Source organism: Hyperolius riggenbachi, chromosome 3 (genome assembly GCF_040937935.1).
Source record: "Hyperolius riggenbachi isolate aHypRig1 chromosome 3, aHypRig1.pri, whole genome shotgun sequence".
Classification (NCBI taxonomy): domain Eukaryota; kingdom Metazoa; phylum Chordata; class Amphibia; order Anura; family Hyperoliidae; genus Hyperolius; species Hyperolius riggenbachi.
In genome coordinates, this window is record NC_090648.1 from 172683888 (window position 1) to 172710364 (window position 26477).

At 42.4% G+C, this 26477-nt stretch overlaps 1 protein-coding gene across 1 annotated transcript in view; it reads right to left on the reverse strand.

Annotated features, from left to right (window-relative positions):
- The window catches only part of LOC137563165 (ADAMTS-like protein 5), a 93555-nt gene that overhangs the window by 54663 nt on the left and 12415 nt on the right, over nucleotides 1–26477 (reverse strand). The window contains exons 2-3 of the mRNA XM_068275277.1: nucleotides 16050–16119; nucleotides 2912–3075 (exon numbers count right to left, since the gene is read on the reverse strand). Of these exons, the coding sequence (XP_068131378.1) occupies nucleotides 2912–3075; nucleotides 16050–16119 (234 nt within the window). The remainder of the gene's footprint in view (nucleotides 1–2911; nucleotides 3076–16049; nucleotides 16120–26477) is intronic.

The window sequence follows — 26477 nt, forward strand, 5'->3', positions numbered from 1 at the left end:
GAGGAGTTATTCCAAAATATGTTCTAAACACTGCATAATGAAAGCCTATGAGCGATCCAGAGTCACTTACACCCAAACACATACAGGCTTATTAAAAGGCACTGCATTCCTAAGCATGTGCTCTGGTCCCACCGCAAGAACATAAATTGTAGGAAACTTCACATGTATATAGTCAAGTCAATCATGTCAGCAGTGGGGCTTAAGGGCAACTTGTCAAGACAGAATAATGGGAACTACCGTCACTATCCTGCTGGTCGATTTCAGCCATCCATCCATTCTACTGAATCGAAAGATTGGAAATTGATTCCATCAAATTTATCGATCGATCAATTTGCGGCCGATTTCGAGCGATTTGATCTATCTGAAAGGATGGAAAATCTAGCTCGATCTGCTGCTGGTAGCAGATCCATGGCCCATAGAGTTGCATTAGATCTAATGGTTCCGATAAGGCATTTAGATAGATTTCCAATAGATTTCATTCTAAAATCTATTTGAAATCTGTTCCTAGTGTGTGGCACACATTAGATAGATACCTGTCAGATTCGACTTGACAGGCATCTGACAGAAATATATCTGATGGTTGAATCTGCTGCAAATATATAAGTATGTATGGCCACCTGTGTAATCTATAAGTGTATGGCTATATAAGTGTATAGCATTGATTCAGTATACCAACAACTTCATGAATGTTCACCAAAGAGATTTATCAATCAACTAGTCATTTAGCCCTCCCGTTAAATAATGGGCGCTAGGGCTATGACGTCAGGACGCACAGCCGCGCTCTCCGCCGCGCTCCCCAATGGCCGCCCGCTCCCTTTGTCCCTGTCCTCCTCCTGCCGGCTACACATGTGCAGTAGCGCAAAACCACGGACGCAGCCAGGAGGAGGATGATGCAGGGACAGTTAGGGATTATAATAGAGGATAATACAGGGATAAGGATAAGAGCCATAAACTAGTCTGTGGAGCTAACAGAGGTGCTGTCAGTCATGAAGAAGACATGGGGCAGCGGGCATAGCAGTTGGGCCTGCCACCCCATGACTTAGTTCTGGTCACTGCTGGTACCACATGACTCATGGAGTGGAAGCAAACTGCCAGCTGCTTGCAGTGTGGATATGGGTACATGTAATCCACTACAACTGTGAAGCTGGCCTTACACTGGATGATGTGGCCAACAGATGCATCACCTTCAGATCATTATCTGATCAAACTCTCCACACATTGTACACAGATTTTCAATAGATTTTAGCATGAAAACAATTGAAAATCTGTGCACACTGCCTAGCAGGTCCCCAAGTCTCCCAGTCCCCAAACCCCCCAGCCATGCACAGTGTAGGGGGCGGCTAATGTAGGGGCAGCAAAAGGTACTCTCACCTGTCTCCCAGCATTTCTTCCTGTCTTCTCTCCCCTGCACGGGATTCTTCCTGTCTCTTCACTCCCTTCTGACCAAACACTGAAGGCCAAGCACTAGGAGCGTCGTGGCACTTACCTTACATGGCCACTAGAGGCATCTAGTATTTGGCCTCTAGTGTTTGTCACGATACACAGCTCCCCAGGAGTGAAAAGCCAGAAAGAATGATTCAGGTCATTTTAGCGCTTATTCAGTACCACTTAGCTGCAATGGACTGTAAGCACTCAAACCCACTAGGAGCGATTTCTATTCGCTAGTGATTTGAAAAAGCTCTTGCTAATGCAATGCTATGGGGGGGGGGGGGGGGGGGGTTAATATAAAATAACATCGCTCAAGTGGAATCACATCCATAGCATTACATTAGCAAGAGCGTTTCAAATCACAAAGCGCTCAGAAAAGCGTTCCTAGTGGGTTCCAGACCTAAGGTTAATTACGGCTATAGCGGCACAGGTGAAATTACAATAAAATCACTAATTTAGTTGCTGGAAATAGCTGGACCCCGAATTGCAGGGAGAGCTATCTTTCAGCTTCTCCCTGTGCCCAAAATGAATGCAGCCTGAACATATGGATGCCAGGAAAAAGCCCTGGCAATGGAGAGACACACTAGTGGACGGGTGAAAATAGCTTTTCTGCTGCGACAGTCATCCCAAATTCAAACGCCGCTAGCGATGCACTCCTGACGCTAATCAAGTGAGATCTTCCTTCTGGATTGATCAACCAAAACAATCATATCAGAGGAAAATCGATTGGGAATGGTTTGCGACATCGGTGTCTAGCATATTTGACCAAATTATCGAATCGGACAGATATTGCTAAAATAATATTAGTAGTGTATGGCCACCTTTAGTTTTGATTTTTATACTGCACAAGAGTTTTTGCAATACAGTAAAACCTTGCAAGTAACTTGGTTTAGGAGCGCTTTGTAAGACAAACATTCTATAAAATTTAACTTGATAAGCAAGCAACGTCTTCATATACAAACACAGAATGTTTAGTCATCACTGAGTCAATGGTTCTCACTTTGTATGAAATATTTTTCTATATATGTTTTTGGAACAAATCATCAGAGTTTCTACTGATACTTATAGAGAAATTTGCTTGATATAAGAGTGTATTGGATTAAGCAGTTTCCAAAACGAATTATACTTGCAAACCAAGGTTCCACTGTACAGTGTTATGTTGAATGCACATTTTTGTTATTATTGTATTTAGACACAGACACAGAACATTTGCGCTTTTCTCCTGGTGGACTCAAAGCGCCAGATGAAAAACTCATTAGGCAGTAGCACTGCTAGCGAGTCTTGCCCATGGTCTACTTACTGAATAAGTATAGGCTTGCTGAACAGAAAGAGCTGAGATTCGAACCCTAGTCTCCTGTGTCAGAGCCCTTAAAGTACACTATCCAGCCACTGTTTTACATAAAATTCAGTTGTAAAAAATAAGTGTGAAATAGGGCTTTAAAAAAAGGTTTGAGGCAGTGTGAGTACCATGAAATACTGATACCTTACTATACATTGCCGTGTGCGCACCGCAGCGCCCCCTCCGCATGTCCGAGAACAGGGGGACCAGCTTTGCCATGAACCCCACTCATTGCTGGATTTCTGTGGTGGACTGTGCTCTGCGCCAAACCAGTTCACTGCTCCTCTGTGAAATGGTGTCCTTTGAACCTATTAAAACAAAAGTGAGAACAGCATCATCTAGCTGCTGTAGAGAACAATCTCCGTTTGTGAAAGCACAAGATGAAGTGTTATAGTAAAAAACAGAAGTCCCCTATATGTAGTCAATGGAAAACCCTGCATGAAGAGCAGAAACAACCCAAACATGATGTGTTTGTAATTTCTACACTCATTACCTGACAGCAGCACGGGGGTATGCTGCATAGTCCTTATAGAATGGGGCCCAAGGGGTTTACATATATACTTACTTTTATGAACATGAACAAGGGCTGTCTGTTCCATCATCCACTCTCTGAAGACACAAAGAGACAGTGAAGACTTATCACAAGACAATCAACACTCATCTTGTGTTTCCAAAGCTTGTTAAACATGGATTTGCTGGATGGCAAGCCAATAATAAAAAAAGCATGTCAAGACAGCGAAATGGTGGCAGAAAATAAACGAGGTGGTAACATAAGCTTAATGCACCGGTAACAGGGGAATCCGAATCTCACACTCAGCTGCGCTGTGACACTTCAACAATATGTTCCAACAGACACAAACCACAAAAGGCAAACAAAGAACCTGACAACAGATAATGCTCACCTGTCCAGCTTCAGTTGTTTTTTTGTGCTGTGTAAAAACAATCCAAATAATGACCTTCTAAACCCCCTCAGTGATGCTCCATGGAGTGCTGACACATTGGGCCTACACCAACCCTTCCTGGAAATCAGCACTTGTGTTTGGGGATAAAAACAGAAGCATTTCACTACCATTTCAAGAAACTGTGAAAACACTAATTACGCCAGGTGCCTGCAAATACTAATATGGTCCAAGGAGTCATTCACATGGTTTAATCTATTTAAAATCCATGCTTCTATTACCACAGAATGTTCTACAGTGGAATAAAGCAGCCATATATATCCCGGATATCAGTCTTGCATTCTTGGAAAAATCAACAATTGGATAAATACCAAATTCCAGGCACACCTAACACCATTTAATCCCGCTACTAATCCATTAAAGCTGCACTAATGGCATGCTACTTATATTTTTAAATGGGGAAGAATGTGCAGAATCAAACAAACAAAATGTTTTAACAAAATGAAGCATGCAATTTTACCGCACCCTACTGCAGGGCAATGAGAGTCTATGGAGACTGTCACACTGTGGCAGTATGGCGCGATGCAACAGAAGTGACGGTTTTGCCACATCCCCGATGCTCAGATAGACCTGCGTTACTGCGCGGTGCTGAGACAAGGTGCAGCAGGCCGGAAGTCATGTAAGTCTTTTCACATGTTAATACATATAAAATGACTTGACTGACTGCAGCCCATTATTCTCTAAATTTTCTAACATTGAGGGAGAGAGTACAGGTATGGTTACTGAGTCACAGCTATTATGTGGGGAAGATTAGGTGGGACTGGGGGCAGGTAAGCTTTGGATACTAGAACATCTGCACAGCCAAAGGAGAGGGGATTGACTAGGCACCCCTTGGAGCAGGACTGTCACTTCCAGAGCTTCTTTTACAAGAAGTGAGACACCAATAATGACTCATCAGATTTTTATCAGCATGTCCCCAACCTGCCTGTATCTGCATGGAGAACATAAAGGAAAGCGAGGTCAGATTGTTGGCCAAGTTATTCATCTGGTCCATTTAGAGACAAAAACTACAGGATTGGCTGGACTGACATATTCAAGAAAGCCAAATATTTCATAAATGTTCTGTGTATTTATCCCCTTAGCTGGCACTCATGTTTAAATGTGGCATTTGCCATATTTCGACTATGGATGATTCTTCTGGCAGTATGTGATTCAATCAATAGTATGAAAGCTGACTAGCTTAGGCCTATTAACTCATATATGTAGATCTCCTAACCAACTGACAAACTGCACCAATCAACTACAAAATCCAACTCCCAGGTGAGTCAAGTGAAGTACTTGAGTAAATTCGTTAAACGAAGATGGTTGCAGAGAGAATATCCAGACTGTAGCGGAAAGATTGTTTAAAGATCTGTATGCATGAGGGACGTTAAACAAATTAATCCATTGTCAGTGTCATTGTACATCGTCATCTGTAACTATTGTTTACCTGTTTCTTTTAAGATAGTTACACATTGTCGGTTGGAATGATCGTTCATCTGTCATTTTGACAGATGAAATCTTGCGGTGGTTATGGACCTTAAAATGACACACACTGCCACAGAGACAGCCTCTGTATTTCTCTACCAATTTTTCAATAAGATACTGAATGGCTTTGGATATCTATCTATACTCATGACTAATTTTGCTGGTAACACAAATGTTGTGTTTTGCAAAAATTTGTGGCTTTAGTTTTTACATTATTGTGCAGAGCATTTGGATGCATATTCATTCATAGTAAAGAGCAATTACTTAAATTAACTTTAATTAACATTAAAAGTTCACTTAATCATAAAGCCCATTTTCACAGCTAACTTTATTTCAGAATATAGTCCTATCATCAGCAAAGGTAAAGGAGGGAATGAGCAGAGATTAAATCAGTCGTTCTGATCTGAATTGTTACACCATATACCATAACATTGCGTTATCCTGAAATGCACGTGGCAGTAATAGTGTAATGGGCGCTGCTCCCCTGGCATTAGTACTGGTAACATTGGTGTGTGCTACCTGCACCTGGCAAATTTAGCGCCCTTTTTATGCATCAGGCTCTATGTAACTCAAAACGCATGCTATTTTAACTGTCCCCATAGGCCCCTTTAACACTGAGGCGGTGCAGTAATTTTACCGCACCCTACTGCAGGGCAATGAGAGTCTATGGAGACTGTCACACTGTGGCAGTACGGCGCGATGCGACAGAAGTGACGGTTTTGCCACATCCCCGATGCTCAGATAGACCTGCATTACTGCGCGGTGCTGAGACAAGGTGCAGCAGGCCGGAAGTCATGTAAAGGGGCCCATACACTCAGCCGATTTTCTGGCCGACCGATCGATCCCGATCGATCGATCGATAGATCGATTGCAAATCGGTTGGCCAATCGACCGATCGACGGCCGATTTCGATGGATTTCCATCGAACTGGCAGGGTGGAAAATTTAGGTCGATCTGATGAGATTGCTTATCAGTTTGCATTGGCCTTAATGGAAATCTGATGGCAAAAAAATGCCATCAGATTGAATTTCAATAGATTTCAAACTGAAATCTATTGGAATTCTATCCTGGTAAAAAATGTTCTAAAAACGCATCAGATAGATCATCAGATGCATTTCTTATCTATCTGCTGCCAATCTGACGAGTGTATGGGCACCTTAAAGCGGAATATAACCCTGCATTTCAACTTTGCTCTAAAACATTATTTACAGTATATTATATGCAAAAAGCATTTTTTTTTTTTACTAGACCAGCATTGGAAGGGTTAAACACAGAGGTTTTAAGTTCCGTGCAGACATTCAGATAGTTACATTCTATTTACTTAGTGTGTAACTGTTTATCAATAGATACATCTCTTTGGCTGTCCTCCAAGCTCCTTCTCAGTGAGAGAGATGAGTCACAATAAACACATATTTGTAAACAAAAAGTATCTAACTCAAGTTCGGATTCGTCTGCAGAAATCTCTAGGGACTTTAAAGGGACTCCGAGCTCTGAAAAAAAAGGAAAGTTGTACTCACCAGGGGCTTTTTCCAGCCCAGTGCTGGTCGGGAGGTCCCACGCCGGCGTCCTGGCTCCTCTCCTTCACCCCGCTCCGGAATGGCTGGCAGGCCGCAGCCCGGGCGACACTCTCCCGAGTGTCGGGCTGCTTCTTCCGCATATGACGCGGATTACGTCACACGCCGGCCGCCTCGCGTCATCACGGCGGCCGGCGTGAAAGTACTGCGCATGCGCGAACAAAGCGCGCATGCGCAGTACTTTCACGCCGGCCGCCGTGATGACGCGAGGCGGCCGGCGTGTGACGTAATCCGCGTCATATGCGGAAGAAGCAGCCCGACACTCGGGAGAGTGTCGCCCGGGCTGCGGCCTGCCAGCCATTCCGGAGCGGGGTGAAGGAGAGGAGCCAGGACGCCGGCGTGGGACCTCCCGACCAGCACTGGGCTGGAAAAAGCCCCTGGTGAGTACAACTTTCCTTTTTTTTCAGAGCTCGGAGTCCCTTTAAAGCCCTGTGTAACCCTTCCAATGCTGGTCTAGTAAAAAAAAAAATGCTGGTTGCATATAATATACTGTAAATAATGTTTTAGAGCAAAGTTGAAATGCAGGGTTATATTCCGCTTTAAGTCTTTTCACATGTTAATACATATAAACTATAGAAGGTCAACGTGACTAACTAGAGTCACCAATTTGCTATTGTCAGAACACAATGAGGATAACACACATTTCAGGCCCATACACACGTCGGATTTTTCTGAACGACGGGTCGTTTGAACGTTCCGTCGTTCAGTCGTTCGCACGCGGAATCAGACGTGTGTACGGACTATCGTTCGCGTGATAAGACTGGTTTCCAGCGATCCGCCCGGCGGATCGCTGGAAACCAGTCTTATCACCCGAACGATAGTCTGTACACACGTCGGATTTGACGTGCGAACGACTGAACGACGGAACGTTCAAACGACGGGTCGTTCGCAAAAATCCGACGTGTGTATGGGCCTTTAGTATCAACAGGTAACAGATAATAAGAACTGCTGATAACAAAACTAGTACAGCTGTGTACCACACGTCTGCCCCGGTGTGCGCAACCAGGCAATCCCAGGAGATAACATACAACAATTAAAGGGGCACTATGGTGGTGAAAAATTGTAAAATTTAAAATATGTGCAAACACAGACAAAAAGACTGTTTTTTTCCAGAGTAAAATGAGCCATAAATTACTTTTCTCCTATGTTGCTGTCACTTAAAGTAGGTAGTAGAAATCTGACAGAGCTGATAGGTTTTGGACTAGTCCATCTCTTCATAGGGGATTCTCAGCAAGGCTTTTATTCTTTATAAAGATATTCCCTAAAAAGGATTTAAACAATGATGCTGCCAGCTTCCCTGCGCCCTACACAGTTTTGTGGCAGTTGGACAGAGCAACTGCCATTCACTAAATGCTTTTGAAAATAAATATATCCCTGAGAATCCCCCCATGAAGAGATGGACTAGTCCAAAACCTGGCGCTTCTGTCAGATTTCTACTACCTACTGTAAGTGACAGCAACATAGGAGAAAAGTAATTTACTCTTGGAAAAAACGTACTTCTTATTTGTTTATGTTTGCACATATTTAAAATTTTACAATTTTATGCCATAGTGCCTCTTTAACATTTCAGGTGGACCGGATGCCCAAATGGATCATTTACCCAGGTAACACCCCTTATAGCTTAAAGGGGAACTGAAGTAGGAGGTATGCGGAGGCTGCCATATTTATTTCCTTTTAATCAATACCATTTGCCTGGCAGCCCGCTGATCTATTTCTCTGCAGTAGTATCTGAATAACACCAGAAACAAGCATGCAGCTAGTCTTGTCAGATTTGACTTGAAAGTCTGAAACACCTGATCTGCTGCATGCTTGTTCAGGGGCTATGGCTAACAGTATTAGAGGCAGAGGATCAGCAGGGCTGCCAAGCAACTGGTATTGCTTAAAGGGAAGGTTCAAGCAATATAAAAAAATGAGTTTCACTTACCTGGGGTTTCTACCAGCCTCATGCAGCCATCCTGTGCCCTCGTAGTCACTCACTGCTGCTCCAGTCCCCCCCTGGCAGTTTTCCGACCTCGGAGGTCGGCGGGACGCATTGCGTACATTTTTACGCATTCCCGCTAGTGAGGAACATTAACACATACATTTTTACGCGTTACTGGTTCAATGCATACATTTTTACGCATTGAACCAGTAATGCGTAAAAATGTATGTGTTAATGTTCCTGCACTAGCGGGAATGCGTAAAAATGTACGCAATGCGTCCCGCCGACCTCCGAGGTCGGAAAGCTGCCAGCGGGGGACTGGAGCAGCAGTGAGTGACTACGAGGGCACAGGATGGCTGCATGGGGCTGGGAGAAGCCCCAGGTAAGTGAAATTCATTTTTTTATTTTGCTTGGACCTTCCCTTTAAAAGGAAATAAACATGGCAGCCTCCATATACCTCTCTCTTCAGTTCCCCTTTAATCTCCAGGATTATAAGGGGGACAATTTGCAAGAAATTCCCCTGTTTGAGCTATTTATTTGCAACAGAGAAATACAACAGAAAAAAGAAATAGAGAAGAAAAGAGCGTAGAAAAGAAAGACAAAGGAGAATGAGAAAGAAAAGATGTGGCCCGTTCAAAGCACCAGAGGAGCCCATGGTATATAAGTAAAACATGAAACCTGAAAATCCCCTACTGGGGCTTAATGAGAAAACAACGCCAACTTAACGTGGCCAATCCATAGTCTGCAGCCGGCCTTTGATGCAAAAATTCTTATTATTGGTTATAAAAATATATATAACATTTAAAATATCTTAATACCAGGAAAAATAATTTAATATACAGTATATTATATATATATATATATATATATATATATATATATATATATATATATATATATATATATATATATATATACACACATATATACTGTAGAGTGTAGATTTACATTTTATGACTTATACATTAGTTGATCTTCCCTCTGTACAGCTACAGCTTTACCCAGCCCACAGGTGAGAGGTTTTAGTCACCTGGCTAAAGTGTAAAGAAGACGTGAGACTATGATAAGAATCCACTAGCCCTGTACTTTGTACTCACCTATAAAGCCTGAGAGCTTTAAGTGGATGATGACATGCACACTTCTCACAACAGCACTTGGGGCTGCAACCAAGCCTGCTATAAGCATTCATTTCAAGGTGACCTGAAGAAGTTTACAGAAAGAATGTATATGCTGGGTGGGTTTGTTTTAGAGGTAAGAGGCTACCAAATGGTCTGACCCTAGAACAAATTCCACAATAGAATGTAAACATGCATGCCTACATCTCAAATGATTCAGAGATTACTTCAGTACTCTTAGAGAAGTTTCTGTTGCATTTGAGGTGTGGTTGCAGCGCATTGCATTTCTTGATGTTCTTTTTTGCGGTGTTTGGAAAACTTCAAATGCAGTTCAATGGCAATATGTACCTGTACAGTGACTGTATGCATGCTTAGCCCCTGTGAAGTAGCATGTTCTGTCCTATGTAGATAGGAGGCAGGAAACATCAAGCTAAGAGCTGTTGCCAGTCTGCTGTCTATAGGCAGCATTATCTTGCAGGAGCAATATTAGGAGGGTGAGTTGCTATTACAAAGTAAACACGGGATTGTAAAAAACTGGCGATGGCACATCTCCTAAACAATCCTTTACGGGAATTCACTAAGTGCTTCCCGGCCATCACTACTCCCGCTCCACTTACAAAAACAAACAAAAAGCCCCCACGCAAGCCTTATTAACTCCTTGTCTCCCTATGAGGTTATTACTCTCTACAAAGTTTACCTCCTGAGCAATACAAGCTGACCTTGCACACTGCCGCCATTGTAGAGCCCCAGAAGAAGTGCATGGAGCGTCAAATGGTATTGGGCCATCATTTACTTGGTCACCTACAGTACAGAAAGGTACTTTGTTGTAGATATAAAATTGTGTGTACTATTGCACAATAAGCATTGCACTGAATAAAGCATTTGGATTTGAGACAGCAGTGCTGGGAACTGTCTACTCTATTCAATCAGTCTGCATACTCTATGGCTGCTCACGTCAGTTTCAACAGTGCAGACTCTACATTCTGTTTCCAAATTATGGATTAAAAGATTCACATTTACATTTAATATCAAGTTATAATGTGGGTGAATATGTGGGTGAAGTCGGTGTAGGGAAAGGCTGAGATTTGGGCTTTTGCTGCCTTTCAGTGGCTTTTGCTGGCTTTCAAATGCAACGCCAGCAACAACAAATGACTTCTAGAAGCTGCATGTTGCTTTAGAGATGAGACGAGGCGCCGGGATCTACTGACAGGCTTTCATGAAAACTTGCAAAAGCTCCCACTAAACACTCCCATTCACTTGCATGGGACAGCAGTAGATCCATAAAAACATTACTTTTAAAATGCCACATTTAGGCCTTGTTCACATTATAGGCGGTTTTTGTAAAAAAATTTAAGCGATCCGCTTAGAAAAGCAGCGCTTGAGCCATTTTTGAGGCGATTTGCCTCAATGGAAGGTATAGGAAAAACGCAAAACGCTCACAAAAATCGCTTTGGTAAGCAATTGCGTGAGCATTTAAAGAAAAAATACATTGTATTTATCGTTTCCGGATTTTTTTTTCCAGATCAAAAGACGGCAGCGCTCTGCAAAATACAAAAACGCAAAAATGAGCGAACGCGCAGAAAATTGCCAGAAAACGCTTAAAAAAAGCAGAAAAAAAGCCCACCTCGGATGGACACGTGAGCCGAACGCATTGTGAACAAGGCCTTAATGCCAGCAAAACGTCTGTGTGAACGAGCCCGTAGAATAACTCAATCGGTTGCAACACAGAGATGTAAACAGGCCCATAGATTTGTATGAGCAGCGAGTTGACATGCAGAATTATTCTGCAATGCAACTGAGCACTGTGAAAGGAGCCTTACATATCAGTTTCCTGGTCTATCAAAAACTAAACGTCATTTAAGTTTGTTCTCCTGTCAAGGTTTCAGTTTGTAAACTGCATAAACCGATTTAATGCAAATGTACTTGTAGCCATTTTCTCCTCAGCCAAGTATGGCAAATGCGGCCCACCAAGCTTTTTCTGGTGGTGCCCAAAGCTCTCTACAGTTGTTATCGCCATGCGGCCATAGCTGCGTTGGAGCACGCGAGGCCACATTGTGTTTTCGTTCTGCCTTCCCCTTTGCTCACCTGTAGGTTATCAATCATGAAATAAAACGTTGGATAACCTTTAGGAGAAAAGTGATGGTAAGCATGAACCAAGGATGGAAAAAACGGAGACATTAGCATTACGACCAAATGTAAACTGCTTCATGCCATTGTTCTCCCCATAACCATGTATGGCTGCAAAAGTTGGACCCTAAGAAAAGCAAATAAAAGAAAAATCGACTCCTTCGAGTTGTGGTGCTGGCGATGGTTGCTTCGCATTCCATGGACAGCAAGAATGACGAACAAAGAAGTATTGGAGCGTATAAGACCAGACATGACACTGGAAGGCAAGATCACCAGACTCAGACTCACATATTTCGGCCACGTGATGCGATCAAATCCATTAGCGAAAGACCTAAGGACAAAACAAGACCTAAAGACCTAGGACAAAACAGTGGAAAAAGGTGACAAGGCCACCAGAGAACACGCTGGCTTGACACCATCAAAGCTGACACAGGATTGAGCTGAAGGCAAGTGGCGGAAATAGTACAAGATCGGACAGCATGGGGAGAGCTAACCCATAGAATCGCCAAGAGACGGATACGAGTGAATGGATAACATCATCATTATCAGGTTATCAGCTACCACTGTAGCAGTAACAGCCACTGTTTAGCAGCTGACACTGTGCTAAATGCACACTGTATATGGGTTTATTTACTGTGGAAATGTTTTATTTGACAAATGTCACAGGTATAGTGTATCTAATGGCAATCAGCAAAAATGTTGTTGAATTTCCCTAGTACGCCGCTACCACTCTCATGGACAGCGATGTGGCTCTTGACCTAAAATGTTTGGACTCCCTCTGTCCTAGGAGGTAATTTTTAATCTTCTGTTTAAAATAACCTTTCAGCACTTCACAGTTGAAAAACTACAACAAAAGTAGATGAAAAGTTACTATCAAAATTATTCAGAGTATTTTCTTGCTTGCTGATGGCTTAAAAGACATTTTATTGATGAGGTGTGGAAATATCACCTGGGAGAAACATAGGAGAAAAAGTGAATCTAATAAAGGCCAAGGAGAGATCAATCATGAGGGAGGCCCACTGCACACCAAAACCTCTAGCAGATCCTCAAAATGCTAGAGGTTTTTGGAGCAAATTTCAGAGTGATTCTAGGCATGTTTAGAGAGGTTTTCTAAACATGCCTAGAGTTTTTTGGAGCGTTTTTGTGTAGCAGATTACAAATATTGTTACAGTAAAAGCTGTTACTGAACAGCTACTGTTACAAAAACGCCTGGAAAACCACTCTGATCTAGCAGTTTTCAGAGCGGTTTGAGCTTTTCCTATACTTTACATTGAGACAGGTTTGCTAAAAACCGCTGGTGTGCACCATCCCATTGAAATACATTAGCCAAGCGTTTTCACGGTTTGGGAAACGCTTCAAAAACCGCTCGGTGTGCACCAGGCCTTTTTAGTGTAACAGAGCTGTACATAAAAAAAGAACCGATACTTAACCGCTGCTTCCTCCTGCAGCATAAACATGTGCAAGTCCCTCGCCGCCCTCCCGCGGTCTGCCGTTCAGCCTCGTCAATCTGGGCTACTGCGCATGCAGGAGGATGGCGAGGGACTCACACATGTTTATGCTGCAGGAAGAAGCAGCGGGTAAGTATCAGTATTTCTTATATTTACAGCTCTGGTTTCCTTTAAGTCATGTAAGAAGCGATAAATTGTGAGTTAATAAGTAAGGTGAAATCATTCAACAGAAAAGCTTTGTGAATCAACCCCACGATGTTCAAAACAATCTCCAAATGCAGCAAAATAAGACAGGCCTTGTTTGAGATAAAAAAAAATGCAATGCATCAAATAACATTATAACAGTGCACCACTTTATCAAATTGTGTTTGCTCAGCAACGACTTTACTTTGTCTACAACACATTGTCTATTTACTCTGCATGGTCAAATATCTTGTACAAATATTGTACTGTTTCTTTATTTCTTGTTATTCTCAGTAAATACTTAAAATAAAAAAGGGTTTGTTTACTACCCACTATTTTGGATAACATTGTGTCAAGTATGTTGACAAGTTATATGTGTTCAGAAGAGTCCTCAGAATTTGTGCATAAATGCTATTCAATAATTCCTTTATGTTTTTAACTAACTAAAATAATTCTTCTGGCTTATTTATACATTACTTATTTTGTAATCCCCATATTCATTGTAACAGATAGGCCTCAATTCACTAAGGTTATCTCCTGTCTTTAATAACTCTTCTAGAGTTGTTACCATGGTGATAAGGCATGTAGTATTCAGGAAACATTTTACCTCAGGCAAACCTAAGGTTAACTCTTCTGTCTTTAACTTAACTCTTTAATCCTTAAAATAACTCCAGAGTTAAAGACAGGCTGTTCATTAACTGCGTGTGAAAATAACTCCAGAGGAGGTAAATTAACTACAGAGGAGGTAAATTAAGTACAAAAGAGGTAACGTAAGGAATGAAGAGATAATATAACTATCTTAGGCCCGGTTCACACTTGCGGTGGCCCTCCGGAATCGCCGTGCCGGAGCCGCACCGCTTGCAGAACGGACGGAACGGACGCACGGCATAGCAATGAAAGCCTATGCGTCCGTTCACATGCGTCCGTTCTGCCGAACCGGAGCCGGACCGGATCGGATCCGGACTCCGGCCTCCGTTCCAACATGCGCTATTTTTTCATCCGGCTCCTCCGGCAGCCGTATCCGGGGCGGAGCCGGACTGCACCATCCGGCCAATACAAACCAATGGGAACCGGAGAGCGCACAACACACTGGCTGAGAAATCCGGATGTTCTACCCCACTTCCTATGGGGATTGTTGCGGCGATATTGGATGGGGACACATGGGCAAGCATTTTGGAGTGGAGCAGCACAGCTGGATCCGGATCTGGAGATGTTGGCAGCATGTCGCAGGTGGAGGTGAGTGCTAAACAGCAGAGGGCCTGATTCCACAGGTCCCCCTTCTGCTGACCTCCCAGACCCCAACATTTTTTTTGTTTTTAACGTTACTTTTGCCAAACGGATCCGGATCGCATCCTGATGGACACCTGATGCAACCTGACCGGATCCGGATCGGATCCGGATCAGAACCGTACGGTTCCGATCCGGATCCGGTCCGGATCCGGTCAGGTCATCCGGTCCGTTTGGCAAACAACCGCAAGTGTGAACGGGGCCTTACTGTGTGGAGGTAAGTTTTCTCTTGCCTTATTATCTCCAGCATGATCTTAGTGAATTGAGGCCTATGACAAGTTCAGGAATAACCTGAACCCAACACAAGTCCCCCCAGGGGTACACATACCCAAAGCAGGTAATTTTTACACCGTATAGACAGTAGTGTTAATTGCGGCTACAGTGGCAGCCAGTGTGCAATGTGGGCGATGGCAGCACACAATAAATTGCGGCCACAGATATTGGGCGAGAGGAGAGTTCAATGACGGAAGGCGGCGCTGACATCGGCAGAGGGATCGGCTGGGGGTTGGTTAGTGTTAGGAGTAGGTAGAGGGAGGGTTAGTGTGAGAAGAGGGTTAGGTTAATGGTGCTCATACATGGTACAATTTTTTCATTTTTTTCTGATTAGATACATTTTGTTTGATTGTTCCATTAGATAGAATATAATGATTTTTCCAACATGTCCGATCGGATTTTTTATGAAAAATGGGGATAATCATTAGTCTTGATAAACAAAACAAAAAAGATCATTTTTGATCCAATCCTTTTGGTCGAATGAACTGGAAATTGAACGTTTTTATTCTTATACTGTGTATAGGCACCATAAGTGGTAGTATAATATTGTTAAAAAATTGCCAATATTATACTAGCACCCAATAGTGGAAAATCAGTAATTTTACTGATATTCTACTAGCAGCTTCCCTAGCACCAAATTACAGCAGCACCCTTTTTATGCGTACGCACCCGTACCATGTACTGAGAGTCTAGGGCATAGTTTCTGGCCAATGCTGCTATACAAGGTGATAAAATATGGGCAATGAGGAATTTGAGCTTACATTTCAAGAACATGTAGGGTTTTTACTCTTGTAAATGCTTGGCTGGGAAAATACAATAAAACACAACAAGCAGCATAAGTGATTGCTTAATATCACAAAACTACTAATAAAGTCTAGCCACAGAGAAATACTCTTGCTAAACTGATGAGGCGGGCGGTTTACTGTACCTGGCAGAAAGATGAAATAATATACAGGACCACAACCAAATACACAGAAGCCAGACATCGATATATCAACCTGAAAGAGAAGCACAAAAGAAATAAATGTACGGGTTCGGAACATAAACTACAAGTTATAATACACATGATATACGTCAAGAGTTATGCAGCCTGCCAGAAATAGGAAGACTGTAAATAGCTGCAATGCGTTTAAAAGTAAACATGAGCTGTCAATGCCATCTCTTCCATTCCAGGCAGCCACTGAATGCCCCTTGATTAGTCTATGTATACAAACAGGAAGCCTGCTATGCACAGGCCAAATACCTTCCTCTCAACCAAACCTCTTCTCCTGTGGTGATAAAATGGATACATACTTGGAATGGGTGAGGCAATCAATTTGATTATTAGAAAGTGATTAATACACTAATGGGATTTCTTTGTCAGCAGAAGTAAAAAAAAAAAAAATAACGATTCCAGCCAATAGTTGGATGTCCTGGAAAGGGGTAAAATCCCCCTGAGTTTTGCTCGGTTCTCTACTGCACAGTTGACCACTGTCCACCCACTTTGTCTGTTACGGTACCTCAGGGCTCTGACCTTGCCTCCCTCCATCTCTTTTTTTAATCTACATCTACAGAGACAGGCAACTAATAAGTTGCTATGAATTACAAAATAGTTTCTATGCAGATGATTCACAAATTATAACTCACCTGAAGGCCTCATTTTTATTATGCATTAATATTGTAGTGACTGGAAGCTTTCTATTTTTTACAGTTATCCCTGGGTCACAACTGACTATTCAGAAATTAATTTCTCTATACAGCTGCATCAAAAACAGTGTACAGTACTGGCAATTTTTTTTAAAGCCTCAAGCTGGCCACTAACGGTCCAATTTCTAGCGAAAAATCGTTCGAGCGATCAGAAATTCAGATCAGATTGGTTGTAAATAATCTCCATTGGTGGACACAATCGATTATGAACGAGTGAAAAAAATGTCGCCCGAATGAATTTTCGTCGAACGAAAATTTGGATTTTCTTGGTGGTCGTGATAGATAGGAAGCAAAGATTGGTTAGTTGATGGTGTAGTGAACGATTTTTCATCCGATCAGAATTTCTGATCGCTCGAACGATTTTTCTCTAGAAATTGGACAGTTAGTGGCCACCTTCAATCACCCTTCCTCACAAAGTAAATCCCCTGTTACTGCCAACAGAGTAGCAATAGGAGATCCAGGGGTTACAATAGCTGGACCTCTTGACCTGGGTGCCCATCTAGACACCTCCTTCAGCCATTGCATTAAAGCCTTAGGGTGCTGAGGTAATAAGGTCACCTCATTAACTGTTCAACCTCTATCACTTGCAGCAGTCTCTGGAAATTAGGTTTTTCCTGCTACTGTCCAGAGATTCTATATCTACGCCGCAGTTTCTTGAGTTCAATACAAAATGTTCTGCAAATGTACAGCAGAATTGAATAAACAAGCTTAGGGCCTATTTAGAAGTATATATTTTACATGCAAGAGAAGCTATACCTGTATGTGTAAAAAGCTTTACCGTTTGTTTTGTTTTCACTGTTGGACAGGGAAACAGGCTGAGGACAAGCAAAGCAGCACACAGATAAATGGTAATAGAGCAGCAGGCACTGTGTTCAGGTAATGAGGGTATTGGAGCTCAGGCAATGTGTGCCACATATGAGATGTTTAGACGCATCATTAGGCCCCAGTTTCTGTACCACGCAGTCATAACAGCCTGTTAGATATAATCAGCATGAAGGGACTGTTCCTGATGGCAGAGATTAGTCACCAGAGGAAGGGCTGTGGAAGGTGTGCTTTGAGGCTGCATGTATGACTGACAAGGGGAAGCGATAGTGGCAGGAAGCCCCTGTGGACAGGAACAATTCACCTTTTCATTCTCCATCACATGATAAATCGGCATTTGTAATTTTTCTCCTATTTTAAAAACAAAATTTTCTGAAAGACAGTGTATAGTCAGTAGCATAGCTTAACAATACACATGTGGGCATATTTGCTATCATAATGACATGAAGAGTAATGTGCAGTAAACCATTACAGATCTTTTTCCCACTAGTCTGATTTATGACTGGCTGTCATAGGTTTCTGTATAATGACTCATTTTCACTATTGTTGACTATCATTATCTGCATTATGTCCATAGGTTCAGCGTCTTAAAGTGAATGGGAACCGCATTTAAAAAAATTAGATAGATACTTACCCAAGGAGAGGGAAGGCTCTGGGTCCTATAGAGCCTTCCCGCTCCTCTCCTGGTCCCCTCGTTCCAGTGCTGGCTTGCCCGGTAGCAGTATTTGACTAAATTAGTCAAATACTGCTTTAACCGGCCGAAGGAGGCTTCAGAAGTCTTCAGGGAGCCCGAGTGCTCCTGAAGAAGGGCGGCCCTGTACTGCACCTGCGCAAGCACGTTCTCTTGCACGATCACAACTGTGCAGTATGGAGCCGCACGTCTTTGGGAGGACCCGGCTCCCGAAGACTTCCAAATACCCTTTCGACGGGGGGGGGGGGGGGGGGGGGGAGCCAGCACAGTATAGAAAGCACCGAGAGAGGAGCCGGAAAGCTCTATACCACCCAGAGCCTTCCCTCTCCTTAGGTAAGTATTTGCTTCATTTTTTTTTTTTTAAATGCGGTTCCCATTCACTTTAAAAATCAAAATTAGACCTTCAATGGTTCACAGCACATCACAGGACTTTGCACTGGCAACTTCATTTCATCTAGTCATTTATTGACTAGGGATGATCAATGAGATGCAAATTATTCTGCATTGATGCAGGATTATGCAAATGTTGTATGTAAATTTATGCAACTTCAAAAATGGTCCAATTGAATCCCACACCATGGCAGGATCTGATTAGTTAGTTTTCAAGCTACTCGAATCTGCATACAAAATTTGCAGACTACTGCAGCAACTCTGCACTACTACTACTTTCAAGCAGAACTGGATTACACGTTTGGGCAAAAATGTTGCACTAATATAGAGTCAAGCAAAATTGGAAATTTCAATGTGGTCAGTGTTGCGCAAGAGTGGTAAAAAAAAACAAGTCATGGCCCCAACCATAGCTTTTAAAGTACAGATGCATTATAATGAAAGATTTGAAGGACTAGTTGGATCCCTGTGCATACAGACATCCTCCAAGAACTGTTATCTGAAAAATTCTGGGATCTAATTCCCTGTATAATTTTGTTTTGTTGCTGTGGTTGTTGGGATGATTTTGGACAATCTTCAAAACAATTTGTGTCCAGCAGTTTTTAGTGCGAGTGTCTATGGGCTCTAACAGGGGTACATAATCGTTCACAATTTGAGTGTATGCTCATTTTATAGGAAATATTGTAGATTGGTTAAGAGTTCTGTGGATTTCAAACACAGCAATACCACTTCACACATTTATAACTAAAATTAGGTTTTCAGCAATGCAAATTCCTGCAGACACTCTAATCCTTAGGTGTCCTTAGCTTTCCCCTACTCTTTGGAAAGTCTTAGGATGCCTCATGTATGTTTAAATTCCTCTCCACACCCTCTGTCTGTTGGGGTACCTCAAGGCTCTGCCCTTGGTCCCGCTCTTTTCTCCTTCTATACCCATGGATACAAGCGACACGTTAATGAGAATTTCATAATAATTTCTTTGCAGGGAAGGATGTACAAATCTATCATGCAAACAGAGAGAACACATAGTAAATCCTTTGGGACAGTATTGTGACCAGGCATTGAACCTGGGACTCTAGTACAAAGATAGACTTTGCTACCCATCTAGACATTAGTCTACTACAATGCATCCTCCAACTATCTTGCGGTTATATTTTCAATCATGTGTCTGCTTGTAAAAAAAAAAAACTCTTAACATGAGAAAAAGCAGAACTAATTTTTTAACCATCTCAATTCACATCTCTGCCTGAAACAACATTAAAGTAAAACTTTTATTTAAGGCATACTTCAAATAAATGCGATGTTATCTGCATACTGAAATAAATTCTTATTACAATGATGGTATCTCCATACTGAAATAATATGCATGCTTACTGCAGTCTGTTTGCGCCATTTTTTTTTCCATAGCCAATGCTTTGCTATCTGTTTTGCTTGCATTAGAACTGCCATCTTACTGGTGACATCAGCACAATGCACATAAACAGGTAGTTCACAGTATTTTCGCCCTTATGTGTTTTGCGGATTTATGCCAGAAATAGGAAGACTTTAGAAGACTTGCGGCTTTATCCAATGAGACTGATACTTCTCAGCTGACAATACCAAGAGCTTGCAAGCATCCAGCAGGTACACAGCAGCAGGTGACAGACAGCGGATCACTGCCTGCATAGCACAGGCCTGCTTCTTAAACCTGCTGCATATGGGTAATATTGGACTCTGTGCTCACATTCACTCACATAATCAATTCCAGACATCTTCTCATCAGCAATCCTACAAGTGGTAAAATTGGAGAATCTTTGGCCAATCAAGATTGGATCAGTGTATGCACCCTAACTTATCCAGCTTTTTTCTAACTCCCCAATTGCTGATCCTCTTTAGCAAACCATCTACCTGCTACCTACCAATCACAGTAGAGTACCTATTATCTGGAACTCTGCTAACCAGCAGTCAACCAACCAGCACAAATTGCCGGCAGTACTCATAGTGGTGATGGCCAACTTCTTGTTGGCTTTATTGTGCTTAAAGACAGGGTTCCATAGCTCCCCCAAGGTTGATATACTTTCAATTACTGTATTTTAAAGCAGGATTGTCACCATAAAAATCAAATTTCAATAGCAACTGGTTTGAGTGTATTAAGTGGAGATGCTAATCCTGCATTCAAAACTTTTTCTGCCGTTATAGTTTAGAGTTATCACATACCTTAGGAGCACTGGCCCTTTAATAGCCATTGCCATTCAATTGCATAGAGGGGCTTCTTTTTATCTATAATATATTCCTCCTCTTTCCTTTATTTCCCTGCCTAGCTGAAACATGATCCTCTGCTCACTTGTGTTTACAAGCAAGGCTGAGGTTACTCAGCAATAGGAGTAGAAAAGAAAAAAAAAGTTAAGGAAAGAAATGACATCAGTATTTAGCCTCAAACTGTGGGCAAAAGACATAGTTCCCACCGGGAACAGAATTCGCTTCATTTACTACATAAAATTCACTGAAATTAAAACGTGGACAGTACAATACATGTGCTATGGCAGTAGATTTGGTGTGTGTGTGTGTGTGTGTGTGTGTGTGTGTGTGTGTGTGTGTGTGTGTGTGTGTGTGTGTGTGTGTGTATGTGTGTGTGATGTGTGTGTGAGAGAGATGTGTGTGAGAGATGTGTGTGAGAGATGTGTGTGAGATGTGTGTGTGTGTGTGTGAGATGTGAGTGTGTGAGAGTGTGTGAGAGTGTGATGTGTGTGTGATGTGTGTGTGATGTGTGTGTGATGTGTGTGTGAGATGTGTGTGAGATGTGTGTGAGATGTGTGTGAGATGTGTGTGTGCGTGTGTGTGTGTGTGTGCGTGCGTGTGTGTGTGTGCGTGCGTGTGTGTGAGGTGTGTGTGTGTGTGTGTGTGATGTGTGTGAGGTGTGTGTGTGTGTGTTTTCCCCTGGCATAGTATGGCTAATCCTCCTGCTTTAACATTTAATATATGCTATATAGCGCTATTATATATATGTACATCTGCAACTATGTCCAGTGGCGGTTACTCTATTTCTTTCTCATGATGATATAACAGTATCTTTGAGGGGGGCCTTACCGAATGTATTGAAGAGGTACATGTTGGCCATCAGTGAAATAAAAGGGAAGACTGCTGAGATACACATGCAGACATATGACTATGGTAGGGATTAAATTGTGATACCCTCTGAGGAACAGTTAAGTGATAAAAAAAAAAATATACACTGTATAGCGCTGCGGAAGATGTTGCCGCTATTTAAATACTAAATAATAATAATACGTAGAAAATCGTAACCGATTGCAGACAGAAATTTATAAATAATGCTTAATATAATCCTATGAAATGGGTTGTGAGGTAATGTTGTATGTTAGTCTGTATTCATTATGTAAATTAATATGAAGAGTCATTTTAAATAAGTTAATAAACAGTGAGCTGCCACACAAATATATCCCTTATGAAAGGACATCTGATCCAAAGGAAGGAACAATGTGACTGGCATGTGGTCTGTGACCTGTCCTATAGTTCAGTTGTGAAACAATATGAGAGCCAGATGTGCCCAACTGCTTTATTTCAACTTCAACTAAAGGGAAAAAACACCACATCAAACAGCCCTGCAAATTCCACATTTAATGCACAGATTAAAACATGGATAAAGTAGATATTTTCTATGTTACAACAACATAAAAGCAGAACTATGGAACCCACACCTAATCTCACGTACGACACATCGCTCTGCAGACACATATGCACATACTGGATTCATTATGATGAATGCAACATTCGGATTTCCTGTTTAAATTATTTCCTGTAATTAGGAGAATCTAAAATAGATTTTAATAGAAAAAAAATATGACTCCTGAGTCCCCAAACTGACCATGGCACAAACACTCAGATAAAGCTATTTCTAGGTGAAACAGGTGTGCATTCAGTTTTGCTGGAATCCAACCATATAAATTCTGCAATGCATGGCAGAGAAAGTAAGGGCCCAGGTCACACTTGTTTTAAAAATGTATCCGTTGGATACGTTTTTAAAGCTCTGCAGACATGCAGGAAGCGGATCCTTTGTTAAAAATAGGACCCGATTCCACTCGTGCAGAAACACGGATCGCACACGAATCCGTGTGGCACGGAAAGAAAACATTGAGAGTCCTTTTCCTGCACTGTCTGTTCTCACTAGGCTAGTGGCTGCATCCGCGTCGCCCGGTTTTGTCACGTCCACACCACCACCTTAACGTATTACTCACGTGTCCCGCCTCCCCATCCCCACCGCTTGGTCCATTCTAAACAGCCCGGTGGTTGGGGATTCTCCATTGAGCTGCAGCAAACCCCTTTAGCAACAGGGAGAATTCTCATTGGTTCATGTTGCTAGGGAGACTTGGCCTGTTGCAGCCTATGGAGAGTCATGCTTCTGCTGGCCCCTGGGCTGCTGAAGGGACCGAGCGCGGGACGAGCGGTGGCGCGAGGCTTACAGGCCAATGTAACAACGCTGCAGACATGGAACGGATGTAGAACGGTGTATTTACGCAAAGCAGATTCAGTATGGACGGAACGCATATGCCTCGTGGATGCCGTTCTGCATCCGCACAAGTGTGGATTGAGCCTACACAATGAGGTTGATTTACGAAGTTTGGAGAACATAAGTGATGCAGCAAAATTGGAATATGGCCAGTTCAGTACCAACATATAAAACCCCCTTAAAGCAAACCTGAAGCTTTTCTGAAATATAAAAAAAATAATTAAAAAATATGGTACTTACCTAAGAAGGGGAAAGCTCTGGCTATTGAGCCATCCCGTTCCTCTCACGGGCCCCTCGTTCCAGCACTGTCTCTCCAAGGTCAAATCTACTGCCACAGGATGCTTCAGGAGTCTTTGGTGGTTCCGAAGATGGGCAGCTCTATACTGCGCGCATGGGCTACCGAAGCCTCCCGCTTTGGAAGAGAGAAGTCTCTGACCATGGTAGCCTAGAGGGGGTGTCCATGGTGGTCTGGCAGGTTTCCCTGGTGGGGTGGTCTGGTGGTCCCCCATATGTAGAGCTGGCAGCAAGAAGCATGCTGGGTAATTATGGTGGGGTGGTCTAGTGGTCCTTCATATGCAGAGCAGGAAGGAGAGTCCATTCAGCTGCAGTTGCTGCATTGTGATGGTCAATGAGATGCAAACAATTTCGAGCTGATGCAGGATTATGCACATTTTGTATGCAAATGTATGCAGCTTGAAAATGAACCAACTGAATTTTACCTCAGCAGGATATGATTGGTTCATTTTCAAGCTGCATAAACTCAAAATTATTTGCATATCATCAACCATCCCTAATTGTGATCACTACGCTCATCCGTGATCAGTGAGGGAATATGTCACAGGAGTGTGCAACTTCACTAGAGATTAACTTACAAGATATGGTTGATCTCTCCTATACAAATTAGACTAGAGGAGACTTCATGGTGAATCATGTGATCATTTTGTCCATCAATTTTCAAGTCTCTGAATGGCTGCTTGTGATCTGATCATGTCTTTCTTCTTGCTCCTGTGTAGACTAAAATGAGTAGAAGGGAGATTTGACAACATTGCTGTGATCATTCAATCAGAGACTTGCAAAAATGATTGCCCACAAAGTCAAGAGATGGGAGGACACCTGAAACAAGCAGGCAGCTAATCCAATCATAAACATCTGATCTGCATGCTTGTTCAGGGCCTATAGCTAAATGTATCAGAGGCAGGGAATCAGCAGGACAGCCAGGCAATGTGCATTGTTTAAAAAGAAATAACTATATCAGCCTCCATATCCCCCTCACCTCAGGTTCCGTTTAATTCAAAGTGCTAACATATTATGCAATCTTGTACAATAGGTTAAAATTACAGACATAAAAATGAGAAACTATGAGGACACATGTAGAGAAGGGAACCAGGAGTTTGCAATCCGTAAGGGCCGGTTCACACTGACGCTTGGCTGGCGTTTACTGCCAGCGTCTGGAACTTGTTGTTACATGCTCCCATTGAAGTGAATGGAAGTGTTTGTATCGGGCGGCGTGTATTGTTTGTGCTAACGCGGTATTCCGATCCCGATTTTCCCCGTCATTCCAGGCGGCGCCCAGGGTCGATTACTGTTGTATCTTCATGTCCCCTGCGGGAACGAAAAACGCAGTTCATGACGGGAAGCTGACAAAAGTGCACACAAGCCCCCGAGACACGGCAAAAGGGACGTCACTGGAAGCCGGGCAGAAGCCTGTGTGAACCGTTGTTTTCATAGCTTTCAATTATATCAGTTTAGGTATAGTTGGGAGTAAAAAAGTCAGCCAAACAGCTAAATATACGAGGACTGTAGGTATAATGAGCTCAACATAACACATTGTTGCCTCTGCTTATTCAAGTAATATGTCAACATCAGCGTTGCTATTCTGAGCCTTGTATTTGTATGCTTGTCTGTGTACAGAGCTATTACACCTGACAAAGCATTTTTTCTCTAGACTTATCAATCTTCCATTACTCTTCACCCAAGTGGGGTGTTTTTCACCTACCAAGATAATACAACACACACACACAATTCTAAAATTTCTACATTCCTAAGAGGTGATGGATAGCAAACATGCCTGCCCCTAAAAAGAAGGACATCCAACACTAAAGTGCACTTTAAAGTTTAATTTTCAAGCTGTCCCAGGTTCTGTCAACAGGATCAGAAGACAGGTAAAAAGCTATTCCAGCAAATACCGTAAGTCAAGCAGGGTCAGCGAAGCAGAGGAACTAGCAAATACTATGTGGTAAAAACACTTAACCTATGTGTGGCCAGTCCTAGGAAGCTTTCAGGACATGGCAGTTCCTGTGTCCTCAGAGGGTATCAGACTCATGGGCATCTTGGGAGAAATCAGTAATTGCTTTAGAAATGGAAGCATGTTTATCAGGTTCCAGAGACAGCGACATGCAAAGTTCCTGGCCCCTTCCGATACTGGGAAACTCTACATTCACTTCTTTGGTATAACCATAGCTCCCAACTGTCCCTCTTTTGGAGGGACAGTCCTTCTTTGGAAACTATATCCCTATTTTTCCTTCTTTCAGGACCGATGTACAGATCTATGTAAATGTATGTATTTTTCTACTGAAAAATGTGTTTAATTGACTCTAAACTTTATTCCTATCCTTTAAATTTATATATCTTATCTCAAAAAGTTGGGAGGTATGGTATAACATTTCTAAAAATGTGAATGGGGTAGAGTGGCAAGCAATTCCTTTTGCTTACCACCGCCTCACAAAGCGGTGCCCCATGCCCTGTATGACAGTCACACCCTCCACCACTTACTAGAATGGAAAACGTTAGTGGCTGTATTAATCAATCAATGTGAATGATACAGCCGCTAAATGTAGAAAACGGGGGATGAGTGACATGTGCTTTATGTACCCTCTGAAAACAGACTATGGGAGGCTATACTACTAGGATAACAAAGTGTCCCTCCAGAAGAAATTGGAACAGGTCAGTAGCCCCTGAATATCATCATCAAGAGAAGGGTTCAGTTGCTGCACACCACTGCTGTGTACCAGCAGAGAAAACATGCCCCACTGTTTGTCTCCAGTGATGTGTGTACATATACAGATATCACTGGGCAGGTAAAAGTGAATAGTCAGATTGGGTGCTGCACAACATATGATGTTCTGATAGGCAGGTAGATGAGCCCTATTAAACACTAAAATACAGTTTTGTCTGCCTGGGAAACAACAGGTTTATCCAGATGTCATTCATACACTTGAGTTTTCATTGAGTCTGCCAAAAAACGATATTCATGTACAACGTTATACCAG